The following is a 17141-nucleotide window of genomic DNA, read 5'->3' on the forward strand; positions in this document are numbered from 1 at the left end:
ATACTATGAAGGGAGAGCACACCCTGAAGCTCTAGTCTGCTCCCTGGGGGCGGTCAGTAAAAGGTTGTGCCTATGCTGTGTTACTGTATGACCCATCATTGGCTTCTAGTAGGCATCAAACCAGAGCTTTGGGTGTGCATTCTCCTTTGCATTTATGGGGTTGGGGGGGGGTAGCATCTGCTTGTTTGCATCTGATGACCTCACATTAAATCAATGCAAAAAAAACCCCAAAAAAACTTCTTTATTGCTTCCACATCATGGTTAAAAAGACAACATTTCAAGCCCTATGTTGGGCTCTTAGAGACATGACTAAGGGCCAAACATAGGGCTTGAAATGTTGTCTTTTTTTCCCATGATGTGGAACAATAAAGTTTTATTAGTTTTGATAAGAGGCTGGATTCCATTGTCTCTCATTGTATACTGGGATTGGCAGTCCCTGATGAATCCGTGCCCCAGATGGATGGGTGTTGTCTCCATTGATGGCATTTGATTAGGTACACATGAAGGGTTAAAAGTTTAGTTTTCACTATCTACTTAGAATTGGTGATCCATATATAGACAGTATGTTCTCCAATATTTGCAAAACAAAATAATAAAAAAAGTGTCCCTTTAAAGAATGGAGGTTACAGAAATTCCCCTGGCGATAGCTATGCATTTTTTTTATTATCTTATGGAAATTGTTTACTGGTGCAACAGCACAAATGTCAGTTTCTCGCCAACACAACACAATAAACAATTCCTGCCACGCACACACTGGGGACCTTCCCCCGCTTTCTGCTCCCCACCCGGAGAGTCTATTCTATCAGTTACTTCATGCTCAGTAGCCCAAACTACAAATAGGATTCTGCACCATTGAGTTTGGTCATTGCATTGCTTGTTAATGACATGGGTTCAGACATTTACAGGAGCGCTTTTAACCAGAATTTAATTATATGTATTGATTGGGTTTGAGGAGGGGAGCCATGGAGTAAATTAATTAGTCCTTTCTGGATTTTTCTCCTCTGTCCTTTATTCTGCACCCCTGGAGTGGCTGCTTTCTGTCTTCATTGGGAAAATGTTGAAAATCTTCCAGGACACAACATCTTCTCATCTGAGACTTTCAGTGGTTCACAGTAGTGAATAATTTGGGAAGAACATTTGCATCACATAGAAAAAGTGCGGTACCATGTTAGTTGTGCCAAAGACAGGAAGCATTGTTAGTTAAAACAGTATTCTTAAAGGGACCCTTATATCAATTTTTTTTTATGTATATCGTGTATCACCATCTAAGCACTGCATTGTAAAGTATGTGCCTACAAAATAAATGTTTTGCTGTTATTTAAACTGTAATTTTCTAAGCATTTGCATATTTGTTTTTCTGTGCTAAACTAAACATGTTTGGGGTATTTGATTTTGGATGTAAAGTGCCTTAAAGGGACAGTCTAGTAAAAATTAAACTTTCATGATTCAGATAGGGCATACAATTTTAAACAACTTTCCAATTTACTTCTATTATCTAATTTTCTCAATTCTTTAGATATCCTTAGTTGAAGAAATAGCAATGCACATGTGTGAGCCAATCACACAAGGCCTCTATGTGCACCAACCAATCAGCAGCTACTGAGCATATCTAGATATGCTTTTCAGCAAGTCATATCAAGAGAATGAAGCAAATTAGATAATAGAAGTAAATTAGAAAGTTGTTTAAATTGACATGCTCTTTCTAAATCATGAAAGAAAAAAAAAATGGGTTTCATGTCCCTTTAAATAATTTAACACATTTAAAAAACCCATCCAAGTAGAACACATCATTTTATTTAAAATAATGGATACTTTACAAATGGGACGACAAGTGTTTGATCACTCTTAACATTTGCAATACCAGCAAAGCGACCTCTTAATCTTATTCATAATGAGTGTAGCTTTCTGAGCCTGGAAATAAAGTTACATTGGATAGTGGGCTATAAATTCCTTATTGACAGCTTAAATCCTGACAGTGCACTGCCCCCCATAGGACTTTATTTGTCAGTAATAGTCTTGCAGAGACAGTTGTATGTATAATATTATGTGTGATAGGTCCCTGTGTATGTCTGTATTTATACAGCAAGCAGTTGGCTTTTATCAAGAACCTGTGCCCCACTCATTCTGTACCTGGTGCACCCCTCTCCCTGTGTCCTGCACTTTCTCTAGCTGTGTATGCTGCTCCACTTTCTGTACATCCCGTGTTTCTGTAACTAGTGCTCCCATTGGGTTGTGAACTGTACTCCCCTTTAGCTATGTCCTGCACTCTCCTCCCAGTTCATATTGTGCTCCTCTCTCTGTGTGTCCTGTGCTCCTCTCTCTATGTGTCCTGTGCTCCTCTCTCTATGTGTCCTGTGCTCCTCTCTCTATGTGTCCTGTGCTCCTCTCTCTATGTGTCCTGTGCTCCTCTCTCTGTGTGTCCTGTGCTCCTCTCTCTATGTGTCCTGTGCTCCTCTCTCTATGTGTCCTGTGCTCAGTGGCGTCACTAGGGTTGGTGTCACCCGGTGCGGTAAGTTATGGTGTCACCCCCCCCCCCCCAGAAAGCAGACACACACAAAAACACAGGCAAACACACATACAAACACTCAGACATACTTAAAACATACTCAGATGCACACACAAACACTCGGAAACACACTCAGATACACACACAAAAACTCAGACACACACATACAAAATATGTAAACTGCACTGCATTAATTATAAAGCTCATGCCTAGAGCTGCTCCCTGGCTCAGCAGAGCATCAAATGAAAGATAAACAGAGCACTCTAAAATAAATCACTAAAGAAAAGTTTTAGGTGCAAACAATGAAAATTCTGCTCTCTGACTCTGTTCCAAGTCTGTCAGTGCACAGCCCCGGGCCGCGTGCCTACCGCTTCTTATGGCCAATCACCTCTGCACTCTGCCCACCCCCAGACCCCCGCCCACCCTCCTACCTGTTCAGTGTGCACTTAGTGTACCGTAACCGTAATGGTCTGGTGGGCATCATACGTGGCTCCTTCACTTAAAGACAGTGTCAAACAGTCATGCGGTCAGGTGCCAGGCATCTCCTCATGATTTGCCAGTTCCCGTTTAGAGAGACAGCACAGCAGTGAGTGACTCCACTGCTCCACATGTCACTGAGCAGTGAGCACAGATAGGCAGGCAGGTTTAGGCTAGCAGCGCAACTTTGCAAGCCCCACGGCATGCCCACAACATTCATAGCGAAATTGGGCAGGGGAGAAGCAAAGTACAAACAAGCAAAAGCAGCCGGGAAAACTATTTGTTGAAATTGCAGCACTGGCTCAAGGGGCAAAAAAATTGTGTGTCTACATCTTCCCCAGTCCCACCAATGTTCATAAATGCCAGCCCCTCTAATAAAAAAAAAAATCTGTTCATCTCAACATTGTATTTCTTTGAATTTCAATAAAATTTAAAAAAAAAAAAAAAAAAAAAAAAATTTTTTTTTTTTTTTTTGGTGTCACCCCCTGGTGGGTGTCACCCGGGTGCGGCCCGCCCCCCCCGCCCCCCCCTAGTGACGCCACTGCCTGTGCTCCTCTCTCTATGTGTCCTGTGCTCCTCTCCCTGTGTCCTGCACTTTCTCTAGCTGTGTATGCTGCTCCACTTTCTGTACATCCCGTGTTTCTGTAACTAGTGCTCCCATTGGGTTGTGAACTGTACTCCCCTTTAGCTATGTCCTGCACTCTCCTCCCAGTTCATATTGTGCTCCTCTCTCTGTGTGTCCTGTGCTCCTCTCTCTATGTGTCCTGTGCTCCTCTCTCTGTGTGTCCTGTGCTCCTCTCTCTATGTGTCCTGTGCTCCTCTCTATGTGTGTCCTGTGCTCCTCTCTCTATGTGTCCTGTGCTCCTCTCTCTATGTGTCCTGTGCTCCTCTCTCTATGTGCCCTGTGCTCCTCTCTCTATGTGTCCTGTGCTCCTCTCTCTGAGTGTCCTGTGCTCCTCTCTCTATGTGTCCTGTGCTCCTCTCTCTATGTGTCCTGTGCTCCTCTCTATGTGTGTCCTGTGCTCCTCTCTCTATGTGTCCTGTGCTCCTCTCTCTATGTGTCCTGTGCTCCTCTCTCTATGTGTCCTGTGCTCCTCTCTCTGTGTGTCCTGTGCTCCTCTCTCTGTGTGTCCTGTGCTCCTCTCTCTGTGTGTCCTGTGATCCTCTCTCTGTGTCCTCTGCTCCTCTCTCTGTGTGTCCTGTGCTCCTTTCTCTGTGTCCTGTGCTCCTCTCTCTGTGTGTCCTGTGCTCCTCTCTCTGTGTGTCCTGTGCTCCTCTCTCTGTGTTTCCTGTGCTCCTCTCTCTCTGTGTTTCCTGTGCTCCTCTCTCTGTGTCCTCTGCTCCTCTCTCTGTGTGTCCTGTGCTCCTCTCTCTGTGTGTCCTGTGCTCCTCTCTCTGTGTGTCCTGTGCTCCTCTCTCTGTGTGTCCTGTGCTCCTCTCTCTCTGTGTGTCCTGTGCTCCTCTCTCTGTGTGTCCTGTGCTCCTCTCTCTGTGTGTCCTGTGCTCCTCTCTGTGTGTGTCATGTGCTCCTCTCTGTGTGTGTCATGTGCTCCTCTCTCTGTGTGTCCTGTGCTCCTCTCTCTGTGTGTCCTGTGCTCCTCTCTCTGTGTGTCCTGTGCTCCTCTCTGTGTGTGTCATGTGCTCCTCTCTGTGTGTGTCATGTGCTCCTCTCTCTGTGTGTCCTGTGCTCCTCTCTATGTGTCCTGTGCTCCTCTCTCTGTGTGTCCTGTGCTCCTCTCTGTGTGTGTCATGTGCTCCTCTCTGTGTGTGTCATGTGCTCCTCTCTATGTGTCCTGTGCTCCTCTCTCTCTGTGTGTCCTGTGCTCCTCTCTCTCTGTGTGTCCTGTGCTCCTCTCTCTCTGTGTGTCCTGTGCTCCTCTCTCTGTGTGTGTCCTGTGCTCCTCTCTCTCTGTGTGTCCTGTGCTCCTCTCTCTGTGTGTCCTGTGCTCCTCTCTCTGTGTGTCCTGTGCTCCTCTCTCTGTGTTTCATGTGCTCCTCTCTCTCTGTGTGTCCTGTGCTCCTCTCTCTCTGTGTGTCCTGTGCTCCTCTCTCTGTGTGTCCTCTGCTCCTCTCTCTGTGTGTCCTGTGCTCCTCTCTCTGTGTGTCCTGTGCTCCTGTCTCTGTGTGTCCTGTGCTCCTCTCTCTGTGTGTCCTGTGCTCCTCTCTCTGTGTGTCCTGTGCTCCTCTCTCTGTGTGTCCTGTGCTCCTCTCTCTGTGTCCTCTGCTCCTCTCTCTGTGTGTCCTGTGCTCCTTTCTCTGTGTCCTGTGCTCCTCTCTCTGTGTGTCCTGTGCTCCTCTCTCTGTGTGTCCTGTGCTCCTCTCTCTGTGTGTCCTGTGCTCCTCTCTCTGTGTGTCCTGTGCTCCTCTCTCTGTGTGTCCTGTGCTCCTCTCTCTGTGTGTCCTGTGCTCCTCTCTCTGTGTGTCCTGTGCTCCTTTCTCTGTGTCCTGTGCTCCTCTCTCTGTGTTTCCTGTGCTCCTCTCTCTGTTTGTCCTCTGCTCCTCTCTCTGTGTGTCCTCTGCTCCTCTCTCTGTGTGTCCTGTGCTCCCTTCTCTGTGTGTCCTGTGCTCCCTTCTCTGTGTGTCCTGTGCTCCTCTCTCTGTGTGTCCTGTGCTCCTCTCTCTGTTGTGTCCTGTGCTCCTCTCTCTGTGTGTCCTGTGCTCCTCTCTCTGTGTGTCCTGTGCTCCTCTCTCTGTGTGTCCTGTGCTCCTCTCTCTGTGTGTCCTGTGCTCCTCTCTCTGTGTGTCCTGTGCTCCTCTCTCTGTGTGTCCTGTGCTCCTCTCTCTGTGTGTCCTGTGCTCCTCTCTCTGTGTGTCCTGTGCTCCTCTCTCTGTGTGTCCTGTGCTCCTCTCTCTCTGTGTGTCCTGTGCTCCTCTCTCTCTGTGTGTCCTGTGCTCCTCTCTCTGTGTGTCCTCTGCTCCTTTCTCTGTGTCCTGTGCTCCTCTCTCTGTGTTTCCTGTGCTCCTCTCTCTGTTTGTCCTCTGCTCCTCTCTCTGTGTGTCCTCTGCTCCTCTCTCTGTCTGTGTGTCCCTCTGTGCCTCCCTTCTCTGTGTGTCCTGTGCTCCCTTCTCTGTGTGTCCCTGTGCTCCTCTCTCTGTGTGTCCTGTGCTCCTCTCTCTGTGTGTCCTGTGCTCCTCTCTCTGTGTGTCCTGTGCTCCTCTCTCTGTGTGTCCTGTGCTCCTCTCTCTGTGTGTCCTGTGCTCCTCTCTCTGTGTGTCCTGTGCTCCTCTCTCTGTGTGTCCTGTGCTCCTCTCTCTGTGTGTCCTGTGCTCTTCTCTCTGTGTTTCATGTGCTCCTCTCTCTCTGTGTGTCCTGTGCGTCTCTCTCTGTGTCCTCTCCTCTCTCTGTGTGTCTTCTGTGCTCCTCTCTCTGTGTGTCCTGTGCTCCTCTCTCTGTGTGTCCTGTGCTCCTCTCTCTGTGTGTCCTGTGCTCCTCTCTCTGTGTGTCCTGTGCGCCTCTCTCTGTGTGTCCTGTGCTCCTCTCTCTGTGTGTCCTGTGCTCCTCTCTCTGTGTGTCCTCTGCTCCTCTCTCTGTGTGTCCTGTGCTCCTTCTCTGTGTGTCCTGTGCTCCCTCTCTGTGTGTTCCTGTGCTCCTCTCTCTGTGTGTCCTGTGCTCCTCTCTTCTGTGTGTCCTGTGCTCCCTCTCTCTGTGTGTCCTGTGCTCCTCTCTCTGTGTGTCCTGTGCTCCTCTCTCTGTGTGTCCTGTGCTCCTCTCTCTGTGTGTCCTCTGCTCCTCTCTCTGTGTGTCCTGTGCTCCCTTCTCTGTGTGTCCTGTGCTCCCTTCTCTGTGTGTCCTGTGCTCCTCTCTCTGTGTGTCCTGTGCTCCTCTCTCTGTGTGTCCTGTGCTCCTCTCTCTGTGTGTCCTGTGCTCCTCTCTCTGTGTGTCCTGTGCTCCTCTCTCTGTGTGTCCTGTGCTCCTCTCTCTGTGTGTCCTGTGCTCCTCTCTCTGTGTGTCCTGTGCTCCTCTCTATGTGTGTCCTGTGCTCCTTTCTCTGTGTGTCCTGTGCTCCCTTCTCTGTGTGTCCTGTGCCCCTCTCTCTGTGTGTCCTGTGCTCCTCTCTCTGTGTGTCCTGTGCTCCTCTCTCTGTGTGTCCTGTGCTCCTCTCTCTGTGTGTCCTGTGCTCCTTTCTCTGTGTGTCCTGTGCTCCCTTCTCTGTGTGTCCTGTGCCCCTCTCTCTGTGTGTCCTGTGCCCCTCTCTCTGTGTGTCCTGTGCTCCTCTCTCTGTGTGTCCTGTGCTCCTCTCTCTGTGTGTCCTGTGCTCCTCTCTCTGTGTGTCCTGTGCTCCTCTCTCTGTGTGTCCTGTGCTCCTCTCTCTGTGTGTCCTGTGCTCCTCTCTGTGTGTGTCCTGTGCTCCTCTCTCTGCGTGTCCTGTGCTCCTCTCTCTGCGTGTCCTGTGCTCCTCTCTCTGTGTGTCCTGTGCTCCTCTCTCTGTGTGTCCTGTGCTCCTCTCTCTGTGTGTCCTGTGCTCCTCTCTCTGCGTGTCCTGTGCTCCTCTCTCTGTGTGTCCTGTGCTCCTCTCTCTGCATGTCCTGTGCTCTGTAGTCCTTTGATTCTCCAGTTGTCTGTGGGAAATGTACGAATGCTGCTAAGTTAGTAAGAAGTTGTAAGAGAGCATGTGCAGCAGAAGGCGGAGCAGAGAGATGTCCATGAGAATGCTTCACTGGTCTACCATGTATATACAAACCTCCATTCATCTGCTCTCAGGGGGCAAATATTGCATTTATATGGGACCTTTATTATTTCACTTTAAACATGTCATATGGCTATGTTTTTGATGGATTGTAATGCTATAAAAAAAGAAGCAAAAACGCCGAAGCTGCAATCGAAATTTTCATATATCAAGGTCTAATGGATTGGAATGAGGTTCCTTAATATTATATAAACATTGCACTCTCACTACATGTTTCTTTACCTCTCTCCAAGTAACACCTGCGTCTCCCTCATTATGTAATTATCACCTTTGTGTGTTTACTTGTATTGCTGTCTGTGTGACACTGATTTATTTGGTTTCCCTTGGTAGAGCTTTGAAGCCCTGCAGGATGAGGGGGTGAGTGTGACCCACATGGTACAAGCCGGCGGAGGGGTATGGATGGCTTTCTCAGAGGGATCTTCCATCCGGCTTTTCCACACAGAGACACTGGAGCTTCTGCAGGATATCAACATAGCAACTCGATCCCAGCTTCTTCCAGGTAAGCCCTGTACCAGCACTGCCAGTTTGATAGGTAACCCCTGTACTGATGCCCTATGTCTGACAGGTATCCCCTTTACTAGTACCCTCTGTCTGGCGGGTAACCCCTGTACTAGTACCCTCTGTCTAACGGGCAGGGCCGCCACTAGAAATTTTGGGGCCCCTTACTTGATCAGGGCCCCCATTGACATGTGCAATTTTTGACCAAGTGACTAAAACGTATATGCACTTTATTCTTAAGTGTAATCAAACTTGGAAATGTTGTAAAGGTAGTAACACACAAACACAGAAACACACAGCCACACTCATACACTGAAACTCACACATAAGGATTCACATATAGACACTCTAGCAGATGCACAAAGAAACGCACAAACACACTCAGACACTGAAACACACACTCACACATAAGGATTCACATATAGACACTCTAGCAGACACACAAAGAAACACACAGCCACACTCATACACTGAAACACACACTCACACATAAGGATTCACATGTAGACACTCTAGCAGACACGCAAAGAAACACTTGGACACCTACACAGACACTTAGCACTTGTTTACATTGACCTGACAAGTAATGAGGTAGACTACAGTTTTGTCAAAAAATTTGATTTATAAAACAAAATATGGAGTTCTGATTATCTTTTTGTCAAGGAAGATGCTAACTATATAATAACAGCATGCAGTGGCTGAAAAGAAGTGCCCTGAGCTGCCTAAACAATAATTGAAAGGTTAAAGGGCCATAATACCCAAATATTCAAACACTTGAAAGTGATGCAGCATAGCTGTAAAAAGCTGACTAGAAAATATCTCCTGAACATCTCTATGTAAAAAAGAAAGATATTTTACCTCAAAAGTTCCTCAGTAGCCACCTCCCATTGTAAAGGATTTCTAAGCAGCATTTTAGTGTGTCTGTCCTGGGACAGCTGAAAGGATGAGCCTCATGAACTCTCATATTATTTCACCAATCAGGTAAAGGAAGCTTACTATGAAATCTCATGAGAGTTAAGTCAAATCTCATGAGATCACAGTAAGAGTTCATGACCTCAGCACTGCTGATGCTGATTGGCTGCTGTTCATTTCTTCATTTTATTTTTATTTTTACCTGCAGCTGGAGCAGCTGAGTATAACTTTTTACACAGAACTTACTCTGCTGAGCTGAGGAGATTGTGAGGTAAAATATCTTCCTTTTTTACATAGAGATGCTCAGGTGATATTTTCCTGTCAGCTTTTTACAGTTATACTGCATCAGTTTCAAGTGATTTAGCATATGAGTATTATGTCCCTTTAAGTGGTGGATTGGTTACTTCCGGAAAGGTCTCATTAGTCTCAAAGTCTGTAGAAAGATGTGAATAATCAGTAGTAAATAAAAGATAAGATAGGGAATAAAGCACTCAATGGCCACGTGACTCTGCCCAACACATCGGACTACTGCTGTGTTAATACTGCTGATGTTTGGCGGTTCTTTTGAGGCTACTGGAACTTCTACCCTGTACTGGTACCCGCTGTCTGACTTGTAATCCCTGTATTAATGCCCTCTGTCTGATGAGTAACCCCTGTACTGGTACCCACTGTCTGACTTGTAATCCCTGTATTAATGCCCTCTGTCTGATGGGTATCCCCTGTACTAGTACTTTCTGTCTGATGGGTAATCCCTGTATTAATGCCCTCTGTCTGATGAGTAACCCCTGTACTGGTACCCACTGTCTGACTTGTAACCCCTGTATTAATGCCCTCTGTCTGATGGGTAACCCCTGTACTAGTACCCTCTGTCTGATGGGTAACCCCTGTACTAGTACCCTCTGTCTGATGGGTAACCCCTGTACTAGTACGCTCTGTCTGATGAGTAACCCCTGTACTAGTACCCTCTGTCTAATGGGTAACCACTGTACTAGTACCCTCTGTCTGATCAGTAATCCCTGTACTAGTACCCTCTGTCTCATGGGTAACCACTGTACTAGTACCCTCTGTCTGACGGGTAATACCTTTACTAGTACCCTCTGTCTAATGGGTAACCCCTGTACTAGTACCCTCTGTCTAATGGGTAACCATGTACTGATGCCTTCTGTCTAACAGGTAAACCCTTTACTAGTACCCTTTGCTGAGTAACCCCTGCACTGCTGCCCTCTGTCTGATGGGTAACCGCTGCACTGGTGCCCTCTATCTGACTCGTAACCCCTGTACTGGTGCCCTCTGTCTTACAGGCAACCCCTGTAATGGTGTTGTTTATCTGACAAATAAAATGTGTCACAATGGTACTAAAAAACACAAAAAATAGAAATTGGAAAATAAAGTGTGTTTCCAATTACTAATAAAATCAGATACTGACCATCAAAGATTCAAATATACAAAGTCATAGAGTCCTCTTGAAAAAACTGGAATCATCCAGTGAAACGTACGTCGGAGTAAACTGCTTAACGGACTAGTCACAAGGGAAGGGTGATCAACTTTGTAACGGCTGTTACCTTGAACTTGCTGTATTTGAATGTGATCCTGTTTTGTAAGGACGCTTACACCAAAAGCATATCAATATTTGCATAAGCTGTTTAACCCTTAGTGACCAATGTCTGTTTGTTTTTAATAAATTTTATATGCTGTGAACCAGGAGGTGTTTATACATAAAGCGCTTACACTAGAACTGGTTATAGCTATGGAACATGTAATTAGGACTGACTAAAGTATGGGATTGTTGCTATTTGTATGTACTGTGTTACGCCATGGTTGCGATTTCTTTGCTTTGAGGATCACTTCTGAGGATCAATAAAAAAAAAAAGACTCCCTTTTTCCTTACATCAGAGGACTCTGACTTTTTATATTTGAATCTTTGATGGTCAGTATCTGATTTTATTTGTGTTTGGAAACGCACTTTATTTTCACGTTTGTCTGACAAGTAACTCCCAGACTTGCTCCCTCTTACAGCTAACCCATTTAGCCACCAATAAGCAAGTGCTACCCAGGTTCTGAACCAAAAATGGGTCGGCTCCTAAGCTTTACATTCTTGCTTTTCAAATAAAGATAGCAAGAGAACGAATAAAATTTGATAAAAGGAGTAAGTTAGAAAGTTGCTCAAAATTGCATGCGCTATCTGAATCATTAAAGAAAAAATCTGGGTTTACTATCCTTTTAAATGTCTAGTTTATTTAAAGTCCCTGTGTTTAGCTAAATGTAAAATGCCTCAACACAATACAAATATAGAGAAGAAATGCAGGTAAATGAGCGTCAGTTAAGGAAGTCAAATCACTTCGGTTTACGTGTGCTACTGGCAGCCAAAGAGCTAAAATTATTTGTATTTTACTGGCAACCAAGGGATATTTTTTATGAAAAAAATATATAGTTGGTTTTAGAGTGGGGACTAAGGTAGAACTTTTTGGGAGTGTGCATTGTGTGATCCCACCAATACCATTGTGCTGAATTACTGACATTTTGTCCAGTATTTTTGTGGATGACAGCCGGCATCCCTAGTTAAATTTGCATGTGTGTTTATGGTGTCATCAATTCGTTACATCAGTATCTACCATAGCACTTCTCTCTGCCCACATCCCTGTGCGTAACTGGTGCGTTCACAACCTGTCTGCTTACTGTCCTCATGTTTAAGACTAATGACATATGGAGATGATTTTTATTACTTGTGTCAAGTGCTAAATAATCTGTAGAGAGATTTAATTTCATGTGCAGGGATCACATATCTCATTAGGATGCAGAGTGTCTTGGGGTGTCTCCCGTGCTGTGCCATTTGCTAATGATACAGCAAAGACTGGCACTGCCCATGTCCCTGGCTCCTGTCTAAAGAGAATCACTGAGCAGGAGCAGTAATCGGACCTGACACTCAAATCGTGGTAGTGCCAGGCAGGAAACCAGTGACTCTTTGTCTGGGCTTTTCTGCTTGTAGAAGATAAGAAATTCCTTTAAAGTTCACACACAGCCCCCCTAGTCTCTGACAGCTGTCTCATGAGGGTGCCCACCTCCCACAGCCCCGCATGGCACAGAGAGTAACGCTAACTGCAGTAATCTCCAAAGAACACGCTCTGCCAATTAGACTTTGTGTCTTTTTTTTGTACCAAACAAAATAGACACAAAATGTGATTGTTCCAAAATTTCAGTATTCCAATTTTATTTACTTACTTTTGTTAAAATACAGAAAATTATTTTTTTAATCAATCTACTTTAATAGGAAATAATTGTAGACCTTATGTAAAAACAGCAGAGATAGAAGTAATTATTTAATATCAATAACACAAGTATGCTGTATTTATATATATATATATATATATATATATATATATATTATATATATATATATATACATACTGTGTGTGTGTGTGTGTGTCTGTGTGTGTGTATATATATATATATATGCTGTGTTTCAGTTTTACAGAATGTAATCATTTGGGAGTAAATATGCTTTGGGGTTTAAAGGGACATTATACTTGGGAAAAAAAGCACGTTCCAGTATGTTAGAACATTTGTTTTTTATTTTATTTTTTTTGCATTACTAATGCTAGCTACCTGTATGGCCTTGATACAGTCTTTCTGAAATTCTTGTTTGATATAGAAAAAAATATGGACTGATAATTATTTGTTTATCAGACCAATCACAGTCTTAGCAAGTTAAACACAGCTGAGTTGGATAACACCAACGTTATTCAATCTACATTTCCCTACAATGGCACCATTAATGAACGTTTATGTTTGTTGATCACCTAAACAATGAATCGATTCACGAAAATATACCTCTGCTCTTCATTCTAGGGGTCCTGATCCCATTTCAAGGCGTCATGATCTCAAGCTGAAGGTAGTAGATTCATGAGTAATTTGCGAAATTTTCTTTACCAAAAGGGTGATTGATTCATGGCATAAACTTCCATAAGAGGTGGTAATGACCAACACTGTGGGGGACTTGAAGAATGCCTGAGATAAGCAAAATGCTATCCTACGTACTAATGCCTGAAATAAGCATAAGGCTGTCATATATACTAATGCCTGGGATAAGCTTAAGGCTGTGCTACATACTAATGCATGGGATAAGCATAAGGCTATACTACGTACTAATGCCTGGGATAAGCATTAGGCTGTCCTACGTACTAATGCCTGGGATAAGCATAAGGCTGTCTTACGTACTAATGCCTGGGATAAGCATAAGCTGTCCTACGTGCTAATGCCTGGGATAAGCATAAGGCTATCCTATGTTCTGAATGCCTGGATAAGGATGTCCTACATACTAATGCCTGGGGTAAGCATAAGGCTATGCTACGTACTAATGCCTGGGATAAGCATACAGGTATTCTACTTACTAATGCCTGGGATAAGCATAGAGGCTGTCCTACGTACTAATGCCTGGATAAGGATAAGGTTGTCCCTACACACTAATGCCTGGGGATAAGGATAAGGCTGTACTACGTACTAATGCCTGGAGTAGAGCATAATGTCTATGCTACATACTAATGCCTGGGATAAGCATAAGGTGGCCCTACATTCTAATGCCTGGGGATAAGCATACAGCTATGCTATGTACTAATGTCTGGGATAAGCATAAGGGCTGTCCTATGTACTAATGCCTGGGATAAGGATAAGGCTATCCTATGTACTAATGCCTGGGATAAGGACAAGGCTATCCTATGTACTAATGCCTGGGATAAGGCTGTCCTACATACTAATGCCTGGGGTAAGCATAAGGCTATGCTACGTACTAATGCCTGGGATAAGCATAAGGCTGTCCTACATACTATGCCTGGGATAAGCATACAGCTATGCTACGTACTAATGCCTGGGATAAGCATAAGGCTGTCGTACTTACTAAATAAGTTTATACTTTTAGGAAATGTTGGGCCTATGGCTCTTATCTGCCATCAAAATCCAACTGACCAGGACAGCAATCTCTCCTCTCCTGATAGTCTCCTTTCCCTGCATGTCACAACTGTCAATATCTTGTAGATATGTTTTCTTTGTATTTTTACATTTAAATGATGGTGATGATGTTTCAGTATTGCTTTTTATTTGGCACGCTTTGATTATGTTTGCCATGGGTAGCGCCATCTTGTATTTTTTTGGTCTGAGCGTGTGCAGATTGGTGGCCAAGATTGTTATTGTTTTATCCAATGTGTTTTATTGTTTGTTTTGAAGGTGTGTGAGCTATAATCAGGTACCTGGTGGTTGGTGGATTTTGATCACTAAAGTCCAATGCTGCCCATATATCATATGGATGACTTTTCCAACATCCGTTCGAATATTTTTTAAAATATGAGAATGGTCTTATTGTTTACATTGTTATTGTTCCAAAGGTGTAACCTTAGATGAAGAACAACCAAAAACTACAATTGGCTAGAGTGGAATTAAAGTGAAGGTTAACTTTGATGAATGAAAGGCTGGTTTTTAAAAATACTATTAAAAACAGGGGCACTTTCATTTATCAAAGTTTATAAAGCAGCCGTTTTGTTTAAAAACGTACCTCTCTCCTCTTCACAGCCAGAACAGCTTCTCCCGCCCGGACATCCTCTCTACACATGTCAGCAATGACTAATCCGGCTTCCTTCAATCACGGCATGACCTCAGCCAATGATTCCCCGGGGGAAAGTCGTGATTGGAGGAAGCCAGATTAGTCATTGCTGACGTGTGAAGAGAGGATCTCTGTGTGGGGGAATCTGCTCCGGCTGTAAAGAGGAGAGAGGTAAGTTTTTAAACAAAACGGCTGCTTTATAAACTTTGATGAATGAAAGTGCCCCTGTTTTTAATAGTATTTTTAAAAACCAGCCTTTCATTCATCAAAGTTTACCTTCACTTTAACCCATTTGTGTCTAACCCTACACAAAGAGGTTAAACAAAGAGGTAGAATTTTTCTTGGGAGCTGCAAGCATTCCGAGCAGGAAATTGCCTATGATTGGTGAGTATGTGTTACTGCCACTCCTTATTGGATTACCGGTGCCTTCCTGCTTCAGTGCTGTAAGGCTAGTGGATTCCAAGTGAGAGTTTATCTATGTATTTAATCCTTTTGTGAAGCATTCAACGTATAGTTAGCTAAGATCAGTAATGCAAAATGTGCCTGTTCTAACAAATTAGATCATGTAATTTTTGGATTAAAATATCCCTTTAAACACACATGGCAGTGTTTATAATAAATTCGTATTAACCCTTTTGTTGCTAGAAAGAGCTGTTGCAGCCCCCCTGGCATATAAGGGTTAATAGTCATTATTTTCCGTGCTACCTAATCTTCCACTAGAATACAGTACTATACAGTAAAACATTACATGCAAATTCCCACTGCAAAAAGTCCATTATTTTAAACATATAACTTTATTATTATTTTATATACATAAATAGGTTATTTCATTGTCATGTCATTCATTTTACTGCCACAGATAATGTATATTTTGTAGCAATTATATTATTATATTGGGTATGATAGGATAAACTTGTAAAATGCAATTTCCCGCGGGCTAAAAACATAGAAATCTATTTTAATGGCAGATATCTATATAACAGACTCAGAGTTAACTACTGCAATCCTCGGATAGTTTTGGTGCATATTGCAGACTTCATTTATTTCCTGCACTTGTTCTTATCGCAGGGGCCAGATAGACTTTCCACGTATCAATGCCAAGAAAACAGATGGATTTAGCCTATACAGAGAACGATAATACCAGTATAACAGAGATATAGTATTTATTATTGGGACATAAAAAATATGAGGACATGCTGTATATTTTAAAGGAATATTAAACACTTGTAATTGTGAAACTATGTATGTAGCCTTGTGATAAATTAAAGGACCACTAAACACAAATTGTAACTACATGATTAGAAACCTTCATATCTGAGAATACTTTTACAATGAAAACTGCAGCTGTATTTTGCTAAATGAGTATATTGTTTTATGTTGACTGATTTCCCTGTTCCCCAGAATTAAAGAATCCTTGCTAACCAATCACAAACTAATATTCAGATATAGGCCTCTATTTAACAAAGTCTGGCGGACCTGATCCGACAGTGCGGATCAGGTCCGCCAGACCTCGCTGAATACGGAGAGCAATACGCTCTCCGTATTCAGCATTGCACCAGCAGCTCACAAGAGCTGCTGGTGCAACGCCGCCCCTGCAGACTCGCGGCCAATGGGCCGCCAGCATGGAGGTGTCAATCAACCCGATCGTACTCGATCGGGTTGAATTCCGGCGATGTCTGTCCGTCTGCTCAGGGCAGGCGGACTGGTTATGGGAGCAGCGGTCTTTGTGACCGCTGCTTCATAACTGCTGTTTCTGGCGAGCCTGCAGGCTCGCCAGAAACACGGGGCATCAAGCTCCATTCTGAGCTTGATAGATAGGCCCCATAGCATGAACTCTGTTTGCATGTGTGCAGTTCAGAAAGACTGGGGAAGTCTGCCCTTATCTTAGCACTGATTCAACTTAGTTACCATTGCAAAGAATGATTCTCCTATCATGATTGTTGATGTAAAACTGATAATCCACCCTTTACAAACACGTGACTGCTAAGAATCTTAGGAGGGATTGTGAAGTAAACAAAAGCTCACATAGATTGCATAAAAGTATTAACCTAAACTTTCCTGGGAGAAATTGAAACAAGCACATTTTTTTAGATGTATTTTTGAATATATATTGGAATATTGAAATATTTTATACGTTGTTGAAATGTCAAGTTTAATGGTCCTAATGTAAAAACTTTCTGAATGCATTGACACTTTGCTATAATTGTTTTCCAATTTTCCACTTGGAGGATCCTGAGTTGTTATTGGACAGGGATACTCTTTTAAAAGACTACTATCTAATGTCAGTGGCCAGTTATGTGCAGTTATAAATGTCTTACTTCAGTGATCAAACAATGGCTGTGTAGAATGTAGTAGTGTTAAGGTGATGAAGTCTGGTTTATACCTCCAATTATTTTGGGAATTGGAAAACCCAAAATGTTTAATTACAGGAAAAAGGGGCAAATAAGTAAAAAAAAGTGTATTGCAAATT

At 43.6% G+C, this 17141-nt stretch overlaps 1 protein-coding gene across 1 annotated transcript in view; it reads left to right on the forward strand.

The window, feature by feature from the left end:
• Positions 1-17141, forward strand: part of ARHGEF10L (Rho guanine nucleotide exchange factor 10 like) — a 278910-nt gene that overhangs the window by 225937 nt on the left and 35832 nt on the right. Inside the window, 1 exon segment of the mRNA XM_053690269.1 lies at positions 8002-8170. Within this exon segment, the coding sequence (XP_053546244.1) occupies positions 8002-8170 (169 nt within the window).

Source organism: Bombina bombina, chromosome 8 (genome assembly GCF_027579735.1).
Source record: "Bombina bombina isolate aBomBom1 chromosome 8, aBomBom1.pri, whole genome shotgun sequence".
Classification (NCBI taxonomy): domain Eukaryota; kingdom Metazoa; phylum Chordata; class Amphibia; order Anura; family Bombinatoridae; genus Bombina; species Bombina bombina.